Source organism: Vigna angularis, chromosome 10 (assembly GCF_016808095.1).
Source record: "Vigna angularis cultivar LongXiaoDou No.4 chromosome 10, ASM1680809v1, whole genome shotgun sequence".
Classification (NCBI taxonomy): domain Eukaryota; kingdom Viridiplantae; phylum Streptophyta; class Magnoliopsida; order Fabales; family Fabaceae; genus Vigna; species Vigna angularis.
Window position 1 is genome coordinate 25,555,545 of NC_068979.1, and position 20,180 is coordinate 25,575,724.

Below are 20,180 nucleotides of genomic sequence, written 5' to 3' on the forward strand. Positions count from 1 at the left end.
AAAATGAAACAATTCGATTAAACAAATCGCAGGTGTTGTTGCTTCATCAAAGACGAATAAAATACAAAGAATAATGAAGAACATGTCTAAGCCATTACAAAACTCTATTCTACGAAGGAACAAACAACCAGAAACTCTATTCCAACCTTCACTCTAACAAAGCTTGTGAAACTACCTGCGAAAACACTTCTCTTGTGATGGTAAGGGTTGTCCTTTTCTGATATTCTAATTCTTTGCCTACTGACATGACGTTATTTTTTTCTCCTCTACCAGTTATTAGAATTCAAATTAAATATTTCAATTACACATAATTAAATATTGTATTCCATATTTTATTATCTATGACTCTTGAATTTAACTATTTATAATATATATTTTTATTTATTATGTAATATTACAAATATTTAATATTTATTTTTATTAGCACAATTATAAATTATTTTTTATTGTCTAATTCTTGTAATTTAAGTCCAGTTTTTTAACATTTATTTAAATTGAATTCCATAAATAGGAAGACACTTGGGTTAATTTCAGTAGATAGAATTAAATATTTTGTTGAATACCTGTCATTTATGAATTTTGATTTTAATTATTCACAATATTAATTTTTATTTATTATGTAATATTATAGTAATTATTATAATAATTCATGAGCATTAGTTTAGGATAATTATTTTCTTTATTAACACAATTATAGGTTATTGTATGTTACTTTTTTTTACTTATTTTTTACGTCATTTTTTATTTAGATACATACCCTATCAATGCAAATTAGATAATTTAACACTTTTCTCTATCTTGGTATCAGAGTTTTTGATCCATAATCACAACAATCATATCATCCACTGTCAACTAGAAAAATGACCTTTCGACCTCCCATCTACAATCTTTGTCATGTTGGACAAAGACAATTATCAACTGTGGAAATATCTAGTATTACCGGTGCAAACTTGATTGTTATATGCTAGGAACAATATATAATGTCCTAACCAATTCATTGTTACGGATAACGCAACAACAAAGGTCAATCCTACTTATAAGGATTAGCAAGCCCAAGATCAAGCCATTTTAGGATGGTTGATGAATTTTATGTCAATTAACATTGCAACTCAATTACTTCACTGTGAAATATCTAAACAACTTTGGGATGAAGCTCAAAGCCTTGTTGATGCGCACACCAGATCCAGAATCGTCTATCTTAAATCTGAATTTCACAACACACGAAAAGAAGACATGAAGATGGAACAATATCTTGGCAATATGAGAAACCTTGCTAATAAGTTAAACCAGGTAGGTTCACCCATTTCTAACTCTAATTTAGTGATTTAGACACTAAATGGTTTGGATTCTGATTACAATCTAGTGGTTATCAAACTGTCTAATCATATTAACACCAGTTGGGTTGAATTGCAAACCCTTAAGATCGAGAATTCTCAATTACAACAATAAGCAAATGACACTCTCTCAACAGGAGTATACAACAAAACTCATAGGTTAAAACTTCACTCAATGAACGATATTACAAGAATCAAGTTCTTAACCCAATTTCTCTAAGACATTGTAGATACGATAAATTTACAATATATTTTTCTCTCTCTTTTCTCTTATTTGTATTCCATATGGCTCAACCTTCATTATATGATGTTGCTTCAACTAGCCATTGAGACTTTGAATTGAATCTCTTCATTGTAATTTTCTTGATACAAAATGACTTGATCAATTATTTGACTTGATTCTTTAGTATAATTCTTCAACTTCATTTTTCAAGACTTTTATTCTAAATCAACTAATGCTCTTCAGAATATCTTCTTTCCTTTTTGTGATTCAGCTCAGACTTGATTTTGAATTTTGCTTCCTCCAACCTTCACAAATTATCTTGTTAAGGAAACTTTGTGCAACTTGATTCTACATTTGAATCGTTAGAATAATATCTTTCATTCAATCAAATAGTTGATTCATTAAAAATTTCTCGGTATAAGTTTAACTCGAATGTTTGATTCAAAAACTTTCTTCTTCCAGAATGATAATATTTGTTGTAATTCATATCATAGAATCTTTGTTTCAAATACTTGTAACATTACATCAATTCGCATGAACATTCATAGATTAGAAACACGTTTCAAATAATCAAAAGCATTCCATAACAATTTCAGCATTAAAAGTCATCTGATTTAGGTCGTCTAATACCTTGGTTGTCTAACCCTTAGATCGTCTAGTGTCTTAAATTGTCTTAGGTCGTCTAACCATTGGTTATCTAATGCCTTAGTTGTCTAACACTTTAGTTGTCTAACATAGTGACTTAGGTTGTGTAGACACTAAGGTCGTTTAATGCATTTACCTAATTATTTTAATTGTTAGACTCACTTAACACCTTAACTTATCTAATCCTTAGACTTATTTAATGCTTAGATTTGGTCTTTGTATTAACCATACTTATTGCTTTTGTTCACACACTTAATCTATGAGTATAAATCAATTTAGCACATCCAAGCAATACTACACATCATGTATTTTGATCTTCAAACAACATTGATCAATTTCTCATTCTCACATTAGACACTCTCTCATAGTCGTCTAATTAGATTTTCACTTTGATTAAAGACTTGTTGATCTAATAGAGTGTTTTATTATCATAAAAGCTTTATTAATTGTTGGTGTCTGTCTACTTTAACAAAGCAAAAAAATATTGTCAAAATATTGTACACAAGCATTAGTACAAAAAACAACATACAACGTCAAATATTTTAGGCCTTTCACGTCGAATTCGAGGCCGAAATCATATCGAAAGACGTTAAATTGATGTCGAATTTAAAAAATTCGACGTTAAATTAACATCGAATTTTGTCAATATTCGACATTAATATTTTTTTTTGTTTTTTTAATTAATTGTGATCATTTTTTACAATTCTACGAGACCCTGAAAAGCAGAAAAACAACAAATTTCAGTTTTTGGTATTTTATAAAGCACGAACTATGAACGTGTAGTGTAGTATTAACAATAAACAACAATAACCAACAACAAACAAATTTAATCAAACAACAACAACAACAAACAAGTTCAACTGAACAACAACAACAAACAAGTTCAACCAAACAACAACAACAAACAAGTTCAACAAAAAAAATACAAACATGTTCAATAATTAAGTTCTTCAAAACGAAAACGAAAACTAACCTTCAAAAGATGGGTTCGCTAGAATAAAGTGTTGTCACCAGTGAGAGAGAAAGCAGAATGCGCCTATGAAGGACAAGAACACGAAAATAATTGGTCAAAACAAACGAAAATCATACCTAAAGTAGTTAATTAACATTCATCTGTATCAAATGAAAGAAAGATTACATGTGATGGTCGTTAAACTTCGTTCGAGAAAAGTTTGAGAAGAGAAAAGGGTCTCGCGCGCTAAGATAAAGTGAATGAATTTTCAATTTCTCACTCAATTTTTTATTGAATTCACTAACCTTTTGATGTCTAACGTTGGGGCATTCGACGTTTTATATCCTTTTACGTCGAATTACAATTCTAAACGACATCTGATAATTGCATTTATTTACAAAATTGTCACCGGTCATTTTTAACGTTGGCTATTCAGTAGTTAGACGTTAAACGCATAACGTTATACGTTGTTTTTACACTAATGAAGGGCTACAAATAAAATGATGGCTTTCATTATAATAAGACATTCTTTCTAGTAGTCATTCACATATCTAATATGATCTTGCATGCTATTTTGACAAGTAAGACATGGAAGAAGATATTTTCATCTATCAGCTTCAAGAATTTAAGGTAAAGGAAAAAGATTTGTATTATTGACATTAATTGTATTTGTTGTAATATTGACGTTAATTGTATTTGTTGTAATATTGACATGTAAACTTGATTGCAAAATGATATCATACTTACTCACGATGAAGGAAATATTTACAAATAATAGATTTGTAAATATTTCCTTCAAATTGATATCAGACTCACTCACGATAAAAATCAATTTGCAATTTAAATGATGTTGAACTATTCTCATTTTGACATCATTTGCAATTTGTTGGTCTTAAAGCTAATATTAAATTGCAAAATAACCTCAAATGTAAGGGTGTGTGACGTCAATTTATAATTTTAAAAATAGCATCAACATCCTCATCTTTCTTTTTCACATTGCGCAAAACCTCATACCAAAGTGTAATGATAGCGCTAAACTCATAGAAGCAAGTTGTTCAACCTATTTCACTTCATTAATATTAACTTTAGCTTGACCTAGACGCAACCTAATTGGAATTCAACTTTAACAACCACTTGGTCCCGATTTCAATCATATTTATTAGATTAATTCATGGGTTTCTTCAGTTATTTTGGCATATAAACTTGTTTTACTCTAACTCATGAATCAACCTCTCTCAGTTATGCCATGCAATAGAAATCTTTAAAATTAAGATTGTGTTTATGTATGTAAGTCGAGAGTGTCTTTAGATACCATATATATCGGTTCAAGGAAGGAGATGCAACATTTTTTGTGACAAAATTTAAACTGAGGATTAAGGCTTCATCTGGGCTTTCTAAATTCATTTGATAATAATGAAAAAAAGTAATTTTGGTTTTGGGGTTAGAAGTGAAATTGAAGATGTATTTATATATGGGGGGTTCCGTGGTCAAAGGAGGGAATATTCGCACGTGTAATGGAGTTTGACAGGAAAAAGAAGTGAAAGAGCTGCGAAAGGGTCTGCAATTCCAGCACGTTACGTATCTAACGTTCTTATTCACTATCTTTTCTCATTTCTGTTAATAAGCCACGCCTCACTCGCTTATCGTTTCATCCATTACTTTTTACCGACTTTCCCTAAATGACCAAAGCTCTTTCAGATAAACCGCACTTACCTTCATTCACCTGAATTATATTATCTTTTTCAGATCAAAAATTTATTCAACTCATCTTTCTTCTTTTTTTTTTATCATACTTCACTTTTTTTTTCTTCTTTTTGGAAAATTAGTCAAAATTTGAGTCCGCCAGAAATTAAATTCTAACCAATTTTATAGAGCGGGTGAGAATTGTATAACACTGAGAATTCAACTCTCTAAAAATAGAATTCTGAACGTGAAATGTAAACAAGTTTAGTCTAAGAATTAAAGTGTAGATGAATTTAATTGGATAAATTTTTTAAAAAATTAGGTTTATCTTTTTAAAAGAATTAATTGTTTGTTCTTGTTCTTCCATCATAACATGAAAATCTATATTTTGATAATTACATTATATAGATTTGCATTAAAGCATTATACAAACTACTGAATTTAATTTGTTTTTTATCGAAGAATAAGAAACAAAACACTTAAGATGTTGAATTTAATTTTTCTTATTCTCCTATTATTTTTCAATTACAATTTTATCTATAATGTTTAAATATATATATATATATATATATATATATATATATATATATATATATATATATATAAAAGAAGCTAATTTTAAGATATTTGAGTTCATTTTCACTTGCACCAACATAATATTAGTAAATGAATTATTTCTTCCTACGTTTCTAAATTTACTTTATTATTAGTCAATTTTTTGGACAATAATGCATCAACACATAAAAAGTTTAAACTGATTGATTAATATCCTTTTTAGATCGATTGTTTATCAGACTCATCGAACCATATATATGTCTGATGCGATGTTTCCCTTCTCAAATTAAAAGATTCTTAATTCTTTGTTTTTTGTCACTCATATCAAGGGTTCTAAAATATTCACTTATTGAAAGAAGATTACCTTCATTAGGATTACTTATGGTTCTAATTCATCCACGAGTCATTGGTTTCATGGTTGCAATTCATTGGCTTCAGTGATATAAATAAAGTTTGAAGATCTAACATAAATTTTGTTTCTTTTAATATATACTATTAGTTCTAATTTACTAAAACTATAAAAATAATATTAATAAAATCACTTAAATAAATAATAAATTTCACTAACTTACGATTTTTAATTACTATTATGAAATAATATAATATATACTAATATTTTCTTATTATTGTTCTGCAAAACTTTTCCTAAATTAATAAGTGTATGTTGTTTCCACGTGTCGCTTTCCTACGAATTCATAGATCAACTTTAGGTTAGAATACTTTTATAAGTTTTCACACTATCTCTTATCAACAAACACAAACAACAATAATAAAACCATAGCTTTTCTGAACGAGTCGAAAGATATGTGAAAAATTGATTCGGTAAAATAATATAGGTTTCCTTTTTTGTTAAATAAATCTCACTTATAATTTTATGACTTTAACTTAATAATAAAAGTATATTAAAGAATACGGTATTACCATTGACATCTATGTAATGTAAAATCAAAAGCAAAAATATACTTAGTTGTAAGTTTTGAAAATTTTTAAAACTACAACCAACTAATAAGTTTTAAAACTGACTTTATTTTATAAAATTAGATAAAATGTTTAGTTGTATGGTGGTAGGCTGTCAAAGTGAGTCAACTTGACTCACCTGGATTGAGTTAAAAATAAGTAAATTCAATCTTACTCCTTTTTGTTGTGGGTTAAAAATTTTATAATTAGTTCGACTCACTATAAGTTTATGGGTTGACTCTCTTAGTATTTTGTTTTTGGTAAGTCAAAAGCTAATAATTATCCCAACCTGACTGGAACCTATAAGTAGTCGAATTAATTAATTCATTTAAATCACATTTTGATATATGTATGATAACTATTGAATGTAGTGAAAACTATGTATGAGATTAATTTTGTGCTCACTTATATATTATAATTTGGTCTTATCTCTAGTCGATGTGAGACTTCTAACACATTCCCTCACACCGAAGTATATACATCTCGAGCGTAAGACTAAACATTAGTGAATGGTTCGATAGCGGCCCAATAACGGGTGGATTAACATGTCCAACAAAGAACAAATATCGTTAGGATAAACTCTTATACCATGTTAAGAAGTGGACTTTAAACCGGATTTGTGGAGTTAAGTTAGGTTTCAAATCCACTTCTTAACAATAACAAGAACATGATCCTTCTAAGAGAGTGCATTAATTGAATTGTTATTAGTTTCAATGGTTAAAAGAGTAATGATAACATAATAATAAAAAAGTAATAATAATTATAATAAGTTATAATAAATATATTATCAAAACTATAGTTTAAATTATTTTTTGTTTTAAAAATAAATGTTACTGTTTCAAAATAAAAAATTATATTAAAATTAATAAATTAAATAAAAAAGTTATATTTCAGTCTATTTTAAACAATTGTATCTAGGAACATTTTAGATATTTTACACAATTTGATTGAATTGAATACAAAATGGGTGGTTTAGTTCACACTTTTTGAACAATCCTAATATAAAAAAGGATATTTTGTGTATATATATAAATTATTTTAGTTTAATTAATCATTTTGAGTTTGGATTTTGGAAATGAAACTCTAGAAAAACCCAAATACCTTATCAATAGAAAGAGAAAAACTTGGTCCATAAGCAATTGTTGTTTAAACATTGACTTATTTTGTCCAAATTTCATGGAAGTTTTAGTAAGAAAATCAAATTGTTAGTTATTATTTGACATGAATCAAATGAGGCATTTACTAATTTTGAAAGAAGGGTATGTAGAAAAAGAGAGAGGGGCTTTCTTTTATGGAGAAAACATATTCTCTTAAGTAATTATTGAGGGAGTTCAAAGTCGGCCAAACCAAAGCTAGTGTTAATTAATAATAATGATGGGCCCTCCTCATTCCCAAAGTTTTCAACCCAATCACGCTTGGACACCTTTTTATGGTAAATTTTCCTTCTTCTGCTTCAGCATACTCATAGTTTTTGACACTTAGTACATGACAACAACCGTTGGTTTCGTCAATTTGTTGTGCTCACTCTAATCTTATACCCATTCTCAGAGTGCTCAATTGGTAACCACTGCCTCCAAAACTCTACCTTCCTTTCATGCTTCGACCACTGCAGTGGGACAAATTATGCTCCTGTTTGAAAATTCATGTCTTTTTCCCACTGCATGGATTGAATGAATGTTCATGCCAGAGCATACCATCCACTAAGCACCACATTTTCCCACACTTGTCATCTACTCATGGCTTCTTTCCACTAATTCAAACTACCCTTCTTTTGTCATTGTTTTATGTTGAACATTGACTAATTTGAAGAGATTTATAATATGTAAACAGGTACAATCCAATTTTGTAAGATCAAATAAGACTTAAATCTATTTCTTTTCATAATATGAGGATCATTTGAAACTTATACTAATGAGCATATTGTATCACTTATTATCAAAATATTTATTGTTTACTGAATCTATTATACCATCCATTAATATACATCCTTATGCTTGAATGTATATATTTCAATGTTTCTATACCATCCATTAATATACATCCTTATGCTTGAATGTATATATTTCAATGTTTCTGCATCCACTAGAAATAACAGATTTACCGTGGGTGTAAAGTTCAATTTTGTAAGTTGGTTTTGCAGAGTTAACTAATGTCTACATCTTAATAATGGATGTTTGTACATAATTTATCAGTGAAATTTAACAAGAGTGAAATATGAATCAAATTCAAACATGACCTTATTTTATTCTTGATTCCAAAAACTTTAATAGTATAGCATCACAGTCAGACTAGATGGTTGTAGAGGGTAAGGTACATAGGAGAAACATCTGACATAATTTTGTATCTAACACTCAAACTGAGGTCAGTGGTTGAACTAAAAGATGGAAATGGTTTTGAATTTAAGGAATTGTGTGCTGTAAAATATTACCCATCTAAAGCTATACTGATTTGATGGACTCAAAGTTGTTGATCCAGACAAAGTGGCAGTGACTAGCACCATCACAAGTTGGTCCAACTCCTACTCAATCACAGGCCCTTCTAACCAAATGATCAAACTTTTGCGGGGACAAAATAGTGAATATCCACTATAGGACTTTCACTTGAATGATGCCTAACATCAAACTTTTTGACAGATTGAATCATTAGTGTCAACAAAGAAAAAGGCAAAACCACCCATACGTTAAGCCCTTTAAGTTAGGAAAGGGGAGAGGGATCAATCACCAAATACATCAACTCCTGCTCTCTGAGTACTCTTCCATACACAACATTTTGGACTTTAAAATTTAATCAAATTCGCTTCACAACCATCTCATTTAACTTAACTTAACCACATTGCTTGGTTACACTTGTTTCTCAACAAGCATCATCAGCACCAACAATTGTGGCTAATGTGCCACTCTAAAGGTTCATTAATTCTGAAATCCCATGATTAATTAGTAATGTGCCATATATTTTGGAAGAGCAGGGCTAAAGAAGAATTACAAAAGGAAAAAAAGAAAAAAAGAAAAGCAATTGGCCACATCATTGAAATCTCCCTTTAAAAGATGGCCACAACTTCACTAACAAGCTAGAAAGGCTTCATCCAACTGAAACAAACAAAAAAATGGATGTAGAGAAAGCCTTCCACATGACTGGAGGAGTTGGCAAAACTAGCTATGCCAAGAATTCCTCACTGCAGGTTCTTTCTTTCTTTCTTTCCTTCTCTCATCTAAATCCATCGGTTTCTTGTTCCTGCTACGATTGAATTCTCTGATTATACTCACCTGCTTTAATCTTGTTCCTGCAGAAGAAGGCATCTGATAAGGTGAAGCACATAATCATACAAACAGTTGAGGAGCTTTACCTTGCAACAACTCCCATGAGCATAGGCATTGCTGATTTGGGTTGTTCCTCTGGACCAAACACCCTTTCAATCATCAAAGATATCTTTCAGACCATCCAAGGCATAAGCCACAAGATCATGCACCACTCCACTGAGTTCAGGGTCTACTTCAATGATCTCCCAACAAATGACTTCAATTCAATTTTCAAGGCCCTGCCAGAGTTCCACAAGTTGCTTAGGCAAGACAGGAAAAATGGCCTCCCTTCCATTTTCATGGGAGGCTACCCTGGCTCATTCTATGGAAGATTATTCCCAAACAGTTACTTGCACTTTGTCCATTCCTCCTACAGTCTACACTGGCTTTCAAGGGTACCATACACCTTCCCCTTCCTCCACATCCTCACCATCTTATACTGTTTTATTTACCCATCTTTACAACCATACTGTTGTTTTCTTCACACAAGTGTTTGTATGATAAGGTAATAAGTGATATGATGTGATTGATAACAAGAAAGAGACAGTTATACTGTTTGGATGTCCATGTTTCATTCTTGTACCAGGGAACATACTTAGGAGTAGTTATTTCTGGTTTGTGTCATGCAGGTTCCTCCAGCACTCTATGATGAGCACAAAACACCATTGAACAAAGGTTGTGTTTATATCTGTGAGTCAAGCCCTTCTGTGGTGTCTCAAGCATACTCTCTTCAATTCCAAGAAGATTTTTCCTTGTTCCTTCGGTCAAGGTCCGAAGAACTGGTAGTTGGTGGGAGAATGGTTCTGATATTTCTGGGAAGAAGGGGCCCAGAACATGTTGACAGAGGCAACTCTTTCTTTTGGGAGATTCTTTCCCGTTCATTTGCTACTCTAGTCTCACAGGTACGTTTATAGAGGAGACACAAGCATCATCATTATCTCATTATCATTGTTATTGTTGCTGTTATAGCTGACAAATTGGAATTCAACATACAAGGACAAAATAAAGTTGAAAACTTGTAACTTCCCTCTTAATTACTGAAGCAAAAAACTACATTCTCTTTAGGTGCAAACTGATTTAGATGCTACTTATGCAGAAGTTCTGTAATGTCACCCTTTGCTAATTTTATCAGCTTATTTGACAACTGACATCATCTTTCAATGATTTACCGATTGCTATATTTGGTTGTTAGTGGTTAACTTCAGCTAATCAGAATTAGCTGGCTTGACATTAGAGTCAATGAAACGATTTTGGTTGGAATTTTATTGGCGAACCTGCATTATCAAGTTGTCAGTTTTATCATCAGCTCTTTTCTCATAAAGAAAAAAGGTTTAAAAGTTCGTGGAATATATAAAACTAGAGTTATTAATCAGTCTAAAACTGAAAACTTGTGTTATTTTGTTTTTCATACAAATTATTCCAGCATGGTAAAATTGTACATGAACTACTCGGTAAGACAATTTAGTAAACATAAATACTTTTGACCAATATGATATACTTTTGGAAGTGATTTTAAGAATCAAATAATATCATTAACATTCCACACATACCTAGGATATGTTTTTTGAGGTGTATAAAATCAAGGACTTTGCTTTTTTTGTTAAAATAGAACTGTATGGATAACAATGAATGCACTTTACTCTTTCTCTTTTCTGGTTCAAATTCTGACCTACTCCAAAAAAGGTATATATGGATAACTATGAATGAATGAATGAGTTGTTTTGTCACCTTTTTCTTGATTTTTGGTTTTTGATTTGCAGGGAGAAATAGAGCAAGATGTGTTTGATTCATATGATGTACATTTCTATGCACCATCAAAGGAAGAGATAGAAGAAGAGGTAAAGAAAGAAGGGTCATTGAAGTTGGAGAGGCTAGAGATGTTTGAGATGGACAAAGGTGAAGATGGCAGTGAGAGCTATGGAACACAGGTTGCTGTAGCAGTTAGGGCCATTCAAGAATCGATGATCTCACACCATTTTGGAGAGAGAATCTTGGACAGTTTGTTTGAAAATTATGCAAGATTGATAGATGAAGAAATGGCTAAGGAGGATATTAGACCAATCTCTTTTGTTCTGGTTCTCAGAAAAATATAATTGATTCAACTAAACAACAAAATTAATCTTCTATTAAGGTTATTAATTATTTATTTTGGTTTGCAGTAATGAGACGTGTTTAAATTGCAGCCATTTGCATCACTGTAATCATGATTAGTTCAATGTAAAGTCTTGCTGTTTCACTTTCCTTCATTTATGTATACTTTTCCAACTGGGGTGATATATTTCAAGGTTTTTTTCATCATACAGTATTAATATTAATGATGAGTTTGAAAATGCAATATGTATGGGACCTCCAAAAAATGAGGAAGAGACATTCTTTTATAAAAACAAATTAATTAATATAGTTGCTTTTAAAAAATAATTGTTTCTCACGTTGGATTAAAATTTCTTAATATATAAATGATATCAAGAAATTTTTTTTATTTATCTTAAGCTATTTAATATTTCAAGCACATAGCTCGACATTAATATTATCATATATTATGTATAGTAAAAAAAATGTATTAGGATAATAATATTGTATTATTTTCTTATTATTAGAATTTACATGATTAATATTTAATTATAAAATTCATTATTATAACATATAACATTAATCTCCCACAAAAATATTGGCTATTTATATAATTTAATTTTTAAACTACAAATCACATTGTTGTTATTTATATATACAAGTCCCTTCATAAAATCTACCGAACAATAAATGTTTTGCAAATCCACTTTCATATAACTTTTCAATTTTCCAATTACAGTGAATCATCCCTAAAGTATTTAATACATAAAAATTAACGGTATTTTAGAAAGATAAAGTGGAGTGACATTAATATAGTGATGGATTTTTCAATAACTATGATGTAGAAAGTTGTCACAATTCTTATACATTTGAGAGTAACATTTTTAGCAAATATCTTAATTAGTTAAAAATACTTGTAGTTTAAAAAAGAAAAAGAATGTTTATCACGCAATTAATAAAAAGAACATTTGGTTTTCCAATTATTTACTCTTTCATTTGTTCATATGGTATGATGAACACAAAAACTAAATGCACTAATAAATACACAACATGCTTGATAATATAGTTTAAAAAACAAAACTATTTATTATCTCATTTTATCAATAAATTATTCATCTTTGTAGTAAAATTTGCAAGCTTGTCTTTTATGAACATAGGATAACCTATTTTACATTCAATAATATTACAAGGTAATTTTACTGAATTTTATACATTAAAAAAATAGTTGTGTATTTTATATTATTTAATGTTATATTTGCACGTGCAGAGTTGGCTCGTGTAGGGTTCATATTTTCACGTACGTTCTTACTTTCATTAGTTGTTAAATTGAGTTTTGTTATAATTATATATTTTTTATGTTTAACACTTTATAGATAATGTATAAACCTAATGACTTTTACATTTCTTTATTTAATTGTACTGTCTTGTATTAATAATAGTTGTTTAAACAATATTGGATATTATGCACATGCAAATATAATCTAATGTATAAACATATGTATTTTAAACAATTATTTATATTCTTGATATTTTTTATTAAAAACATTTGATATCAAATAAATATATTATTTTAACTTATTCTGGTAATATTTGTTTGGGAGAAATATGTATCATATCATATGCCAAGATATTAACTTGGATATGACGTTGGTTAAATCACACATTAAGGTTTTTCATTTTATTTTTTATTTATAAAAGCTAACATTTGCATTATTATGAAAAATGGACATTGCAACAAACTTGTCATCTCAAATTGCAACCATCATTTATGGCATGTTACCATATAAGTAGAAGAGATTTTCTAGATATTTTCGGCAACTGATTAGAATTTAAGAAAACTTTCATAATAAAGAATAAATTATTGACATATATTTAATTTTTATTATGAAAAAGAAAATTATTACTAACATGAAGTTTGAGAAGTTAGTTCTTACCAAATTTCCTTGCATTTTTTTATATTAATACAAAAATTTGTATCCAAGACACTAAATTTATATCTAACATGAAAATAATATATATATATATATATATATATAAATAACGTGATGCTATTTTTATAAACAAATAAATAATATTTATGTCTCACTTGTAAGATGAGATATAAAAAATCTTTTTTATCTCTGACTCTTATAGGTTAGATCTATATCTATTTTAAAATTTAAATAGTGACATTTTTTTTCACCCTCCTTACACGAAAACGTTGGTTTCTTTTCTAGTAACGAAAAGAAGGTTTTTTTTTTCTGCGCATTGGAGCTTCCACTGGTGCCCAAAAGAAGTTTTTTTTTTTTATTTCTCGTGTATGTTTTCTAAGGAAAAAAATTTCTCTCTGATTATTTTGCTGCATCGAGATTAGTTTCAAACACTTTTACTTTTAGACTATGCATGACTGTTATTAGGAGAACTCAGTCATGATTATGCACGAATGTCCCCTTTATTTGTCTTGAATATAAGTTTTATGGTTTAGAGTTTAAACTTTGTTAAAATTGATATATTTTCTTAAAACTATTACTAAATGGTTAAACTTTAATAATTTGTATTAAATCTTAAATTGTTTGATGGAAAACTTTCAAAAAATTATTTTTCATAATTTGTTAACATGTGTACATTGTGAATTTATGCATAAATTTGATAAAATATTGATTAAGACCATTTTGTGTTGTTCTCCAAACACATACTTGAATGTGATAATAATACTTTCATTTCGTGTATTTTGGATATCGATGCAAAATCTTTCAAAAATGTTCTTAAATTATATATGATGATAGATTTCTTTGTGTATGTGCTAGTGAATTATGGAAATTGATTTTTAAAATGAGTAGGGTCTGACCTTGCAAAAGTTCAAAAGTAAGCATAATGGAGTTTGTAATCAATGTTGCACAAGCTCCTAGCTAATTGACCAACCACAAGAGTCATGGCCACTCACATGATTCCCGAGCTCTAACTCACATTTCACTACAAAAAAAGCTTTATTTAGTGGAGGTTTATTTTTCAATTTGCGGAGGTTGTTACCCTCTGCAAATTAACTTGTGTGGGTTTTTCAGATGTCTATTTATAGTCGTATTTATTAATTTGCAGAAGTTTTTAATGATCCCTAGTATCGAATTTATATTGTAGATGTTTTTGTGTGGAGGGTTTTAACCTTTTCTAACAGTGACTTTGATTTTATGGAGGTTTAAAGCCTCCTTTATTTATAATTATCCAACATTCATAATTTCTTAATTTAATGATCTTTTTTATAAATAAAAAATAAATAAAATATATAAAATTGTAAAATACACAATAATTAATCAAAATTAATTTTATTAATGATTTAAGATAAAATAAATTCATTGACAATAATGTAAATATATAAAAATACATAATATTTAAGCAACATTGAAAAAATTGACTAAAAAAAATCTAACATGACCGAAAACAATCAAGCCTATATATACTAATGTTAATGACCTAAACAAAATCTCTAACCGAGATAAAAGCTGAACACTAGAGCAATAACTTTGTGTTTTCTTCTTGTCGTGCCAAGTAAAACAACTTCATTTCTTCAACTACTTTCCTTAAACTCATTCCTCTACCACTACTCTTTTTCAGATTCCGAATCATTCAAAATCGTAAAAGGAGCACTTTCAGAACTTCACTCCATTGTAGCCATTAAGGAGGATACAACCATGACAATATCATTAATTAATTTGCTACAAAAATACATAAAAAAAGATTAAAGAATTTTCATATTTTCTAAACACATAAATATTTAGTTTAATATAAATTACCATCCAGTTTAATAAACATTTGCTAAGTAAGTAACATGGGAGAAAAATCATAAGTGATATCTTTCATTGTAACTATGACAATTAAGCTTCATCGAAGTTTATCCATAGCTCATGACAGTTTGCATTATTTAGAGATGAAAATCAACAAGGCACGTGTAAATGAGATGAAAATCATCGAACTTGGACTAGATGCGTTGTCTAGGGGTGTCAAGAGTGGCAGATAATACCCAACAAAGAATGGGTAAACTCGGTCTAGAGAGTTGTCTAGGGATATATCCTAGAGATGTTAAACTCGAACTAGACATGTTGTCTAAGGGTCATAGGAGTGGTAGATAATACTCAAATAGGACTAGGTTATACTCGTGACCAGGAGTGGTGTAATAATACTTGCAACTAGGGATGGCAAAAAATTTCGCGCCCGTAAGTATCCACGGATAAAATTCGTAACGGATATTTGGTATCCGCGGGTTGCGGGTAGCGGACATTTTAATATCCACTTATAAATGGGTCGGATGCGAGTATTATATTATCCATACCCACAAGTATCTACTACCCACAAAAAATAAAAATAAAAATTTAACTTATATTTTATTAAGTTAAGTTTAATTAAAATTAAAATTAATTTATATTTTATAATATTAAATTTAATTAAAATTAAATTTTAGTTTACATTTAACTTAATTTATATATTTTTTATATTTTTTATAATTTTATTTATATTTTTTTTAATAATTTATAAAAATATGTTTCTTAATATTTATGGGTTTGCGTGTACCTCTGGGTATCCACGGGTTTTAAAATATTCGCGGATATTTTTTAAATGGGTATCCATGTGAGTAGTAGATGGGTAGCGGGTAAAATTTTTTTGAGGGTCGAGTAGCGAGTAGGCACTATTTGTGCCCGACTCGACCCTTTGTCATCCCTACTTGCAACCAAAGAGTGGGTTAAAGTCATGTAATCTTTAAAAGATTAATGGAACCTCTTAAGAGTTCTTAAGAGAAAACTAGATGTAGCTCAAGTTTGAGTGAACCAGTATAAAAATTGTGCCTTAATGTTTTCTTCTTTTAAAACTATTGTTAAATTTCCTATGTCATCGTCTAAAAGAATTCTTATATGTTTATCTTATAAACTCAGCATCTAAACATAGTACATTTGTATACTCTTACCACAAGTTATTAGACATTGTTTTGTAAAAATATTTGAAAACACTATTCACCTCTATCCCCTCTAGGGTTTTGCTATGTACTTCAATTATCTACATAGATAAAGAGAGAAAAAGCAAAGTAGGCAGAGGTATAGTACGTTCATTCATTCAATGTTCTTATGTTAAGAGAGCGTTTAAGCATGATTTGTAATATAAGCGTTTAGCGCAAGTCTATGTTTTTCAAAGTAATATCTTAATTGATAAGATACATAGTGTTTTTTATTTCTTTCTTTAGATGCACCTTTGTCAAATATTGTTTAATCTTTTATAATTGGCATGTCATTGTTTATCTTTGTTATGTTTAACAAAGATGTTCTAATATGCACTTTGCTTAGACGTTTTACTTCACTAAACGATATTTCGTTAAGTGTTGTATGTTAAACTTTAAAACTTGAGTTGTTACACAATCTAGTCTCTCTAGATGATCCTATCTTAGCAGAGACACCGTTAAATCAATTCTTAAAGAGAAAGAAAAGAGAAAATACTCTAAAAATAAAGAGTTAAATCTATTTTTGTATAGAGTGCTATTGGGTTGAGTGATAACCATTGTATAATATCCTTCATATAGTGAAGTATGCACTGCGACAATAATTGTATTATCCTATGTTAGAGATTATTTTGATCATTGTAATTGTAAATTCTTTATATAAGAGGACTAATGAGAAGGATACTTGGAGAGGTTAAACTCCTTGTAATCTGAAAAGGTTTATATTTATTTTTTCTAAAGAGATATAGAGAGGTAAATAATGATGAAAATCCCCTGGCGTAAATACATTGAACTCCCTTATTGTGCTTGGATGAAGTTTTTATGGTTGTTTTTAAGCATTTCTTGGTTTTGATAAGATTATAGCAGTAGAGTTGCTCATTGTTATTGGTATTGTTATTTTCATGGTTTGGAGTTAATGAATAAGAGAAACAAAAGATATTTTGGAATATTTTAATGCAGTATGCAAACGTCAGATTCTTACAATTAAGTGGAAAACACTGTGATCACCTTACATTTTTAAAATTTCTTTTTGACAGTGCTATATAGATTCTTCATCTTAAGAACTTATATTAGTGTTACAAGAACTGGTTATGTTAGATAAATTCTAGCCACAAAAGACAAGTGTTTGCCTTTCCATATAGCCAAATTATTCTTAGTCTTCTGCAAAGCTTGCTACCAAAAGTTTTGCTTCCTAAGATTTCCCCCACTAATTGTCCTAAATGTATATGGGTATTGTCATGAGACTGAATTTTAAAATTCCATAAGATATTCCTAGTGTATTTTTATTTACTTTCACTCCTCTAATCTTACTTTTGTTGAAATGAACTTTGATTCCTAACACAATTTCAAAACACCTCAATATACTTTTTAATGACTACAATATTTCAACTCTTTTCTCCACTTGAAAATAAAGTATCGTCGACAAGTTGTAGCATATTAATCGTGAACTACTTTTACCCTTTTTAGCATATGTTTCTTAATCGCCTAGCTATCTATCCATTTAAGTTTTTTGTCCCAATTAAAAATAGAATTGATGTTAAAGGATCCTCTACCCCAATCCTTTAGTATATGTAAATTTTTAAATTAGAAAACCATTTAGTAGAACAGAGACTGTGGATGACTTAAATTAGTTTTTTCATACATTAAAATACCTTATACATCATAAGTCTAATATTTCCATCACATCTAGTATAAGTTAATGTCTTTATAACCGTAACCTATTAATGGGTAATTAATGTGTAATTAATGTGGCAAATAATTTTGTGAATAAAATAAATTTAACTTTGCAAAGTAATTCTTGTTACTTATTCAATAACTCAACATACACTAAAAGAAACACAATACTAAATTCAAATACTCCAACAACGGGTGCCATTAAAATCTTCATCTGGTTTTTAATTTGTCAAATTTGTTTCAACGTCAACTAAAAAAATAAATGTAACTACAATATACGATCCTCTCTCTATAATTATCTGCACCAGGAAAAAAAATAAAAGAAACTTAACCAAAGAAAAAAAAATTAAGTCCATATTATAAATTTTAAAAAAATCAATATAATATATGATATTATTATATATTTAATTTTAAAAGAAACGAACAAATTTCACAATTTTGTTATTATATACACTCGAAATCGTTGTTTATATATTATTTTTAAAATTATAACTTCTTACTTAATTTATAAATAAAATGGTCGTTGTAGTATAGTGGTGAGAATTTCCGCCTGTCACGCGGACGACACGGTTTCGATCCCCGGCAATGGCGAAACTTTTTTGGTTTCTGTTGCGGTATGATGGCGACTATTTTGTTTTGTTCTTTTCCTTTTTATATATATATATATGCTTGTTTTTCTTGTCAGTGTAGTTTCATCACTTTCATTTTGTTCTTTAATTTTGGTTTCTTTACACGCTTGTTTTCCTTATCATGAGTGTGTGTTCTTTTCCCTGCACTCTTTCTATTCTTTTGCAAATACTGAGTTTGATTTTAACAATGCAAGCAATGCCAAGTTCACTGGTACTGACTGAGTGGTGTCAGCTGTGAAATTGATAAGGGCATGGCTGGCTTTGTTGTTGTTTTCTCTGTGTCCTTTTCCTTGCTTTTCTTCTGTTGGCGAATTTGGTTTTGTACTATTCACTTTAACACTTTGCATATGGAAGGAAATAGTAGCCATGGAGAAATGAATATATGAACTGGACCTGTCAAATTTCATATGGTTTTGATGTGACCAATTTGTAATTCTCATCCCCTTTGCTCTCTGCCATGTATAGCATGCTGATGGAGATTGAACTGATGGAGTTTCTTGCTTTCATAACTATCTTTTGGACTATTCTACCTGTCTAAATTCCCTTCCACATGACCATTTCTCTTGTAATGAATTCTCTGCACCAAGTCCATCTTCCTATGGTTAAATGAACCAGGAGTTTATTAGCATTGGCATTTCAAGTTTTTTGTTTATTGGGAAAAGAAATAACAGTGTCACCTTTTATTCCATTACATATGTATGTGTGTGTGTGTGAGAGAGAGAGTGAGAGAAAGAGAGAGCATCAACATCACATCTTATACAAACTAAGTCATTTTGATTCAACATCAATACCTTCAACTTTATTCCTTCCCATTACAGCTATTCTTCTCGATCACTCTATCTATTGTTTCGTTGTAACATTTGATTTGTTGGTTGTGATGAAGAATGGTATTGGATGTGTTTTTATTGCATCTTCTTCTCCAAGTGTTGGAAAAGGAGAGGACAAGGTGTGTTGGATGCACTGTTATGTGTTTCTGAGATTGTGTTTATTAGAATGAGATAAAGTGTTCTTAAGAATGTGTGTAGTATATGCTGTGAAAGATCAAAGTGTTATACGTTTATACGTGAAAATTATGTGTTTGTCGCAGACGAAGAATTCTTAAGTGTTAAATGGCACGCCACCAACTCACTTTTATTAGTCTAAAGAAAAATAAAAATAAATATAAATAACAGGTTACCATAATAATCTCTCATAGCTATTAGACT

At 29.5% G+C, this 20,180-nt stretch overlaps 1 protein-coding gene across 1 annotated transcript; it reads left to right on the forward strand.

Annotated features, from left to right (window-relative positions):
• The first annotated feature begins 9,204 nt into the window (after positions 1-9,204).
• Positions 9,205-11,919, forward strand: LOC108335239 (probable methyltransferase TCM_000336). Its single transcript, XM_017571215.2, has 4 exons — positions 9,205-9,527; positions 9,636-10,040; positions 10,275-10,547; positions 11,406-11,919. The coding sequence occupies exons 1-4, from the start codon at positions 9,453-9,455 to the stop codon at positions 11,736-11,738; spliced, it is 1,086 nt and encodes a 361-aa protein (XP_017426704.1). The 5' UTR covers positions 9,205-9,452; the 3' UTR covers positions 11,739-11,919.
• Positions 11,920-20,180: the final 8,261 nt, after the last annotated feature.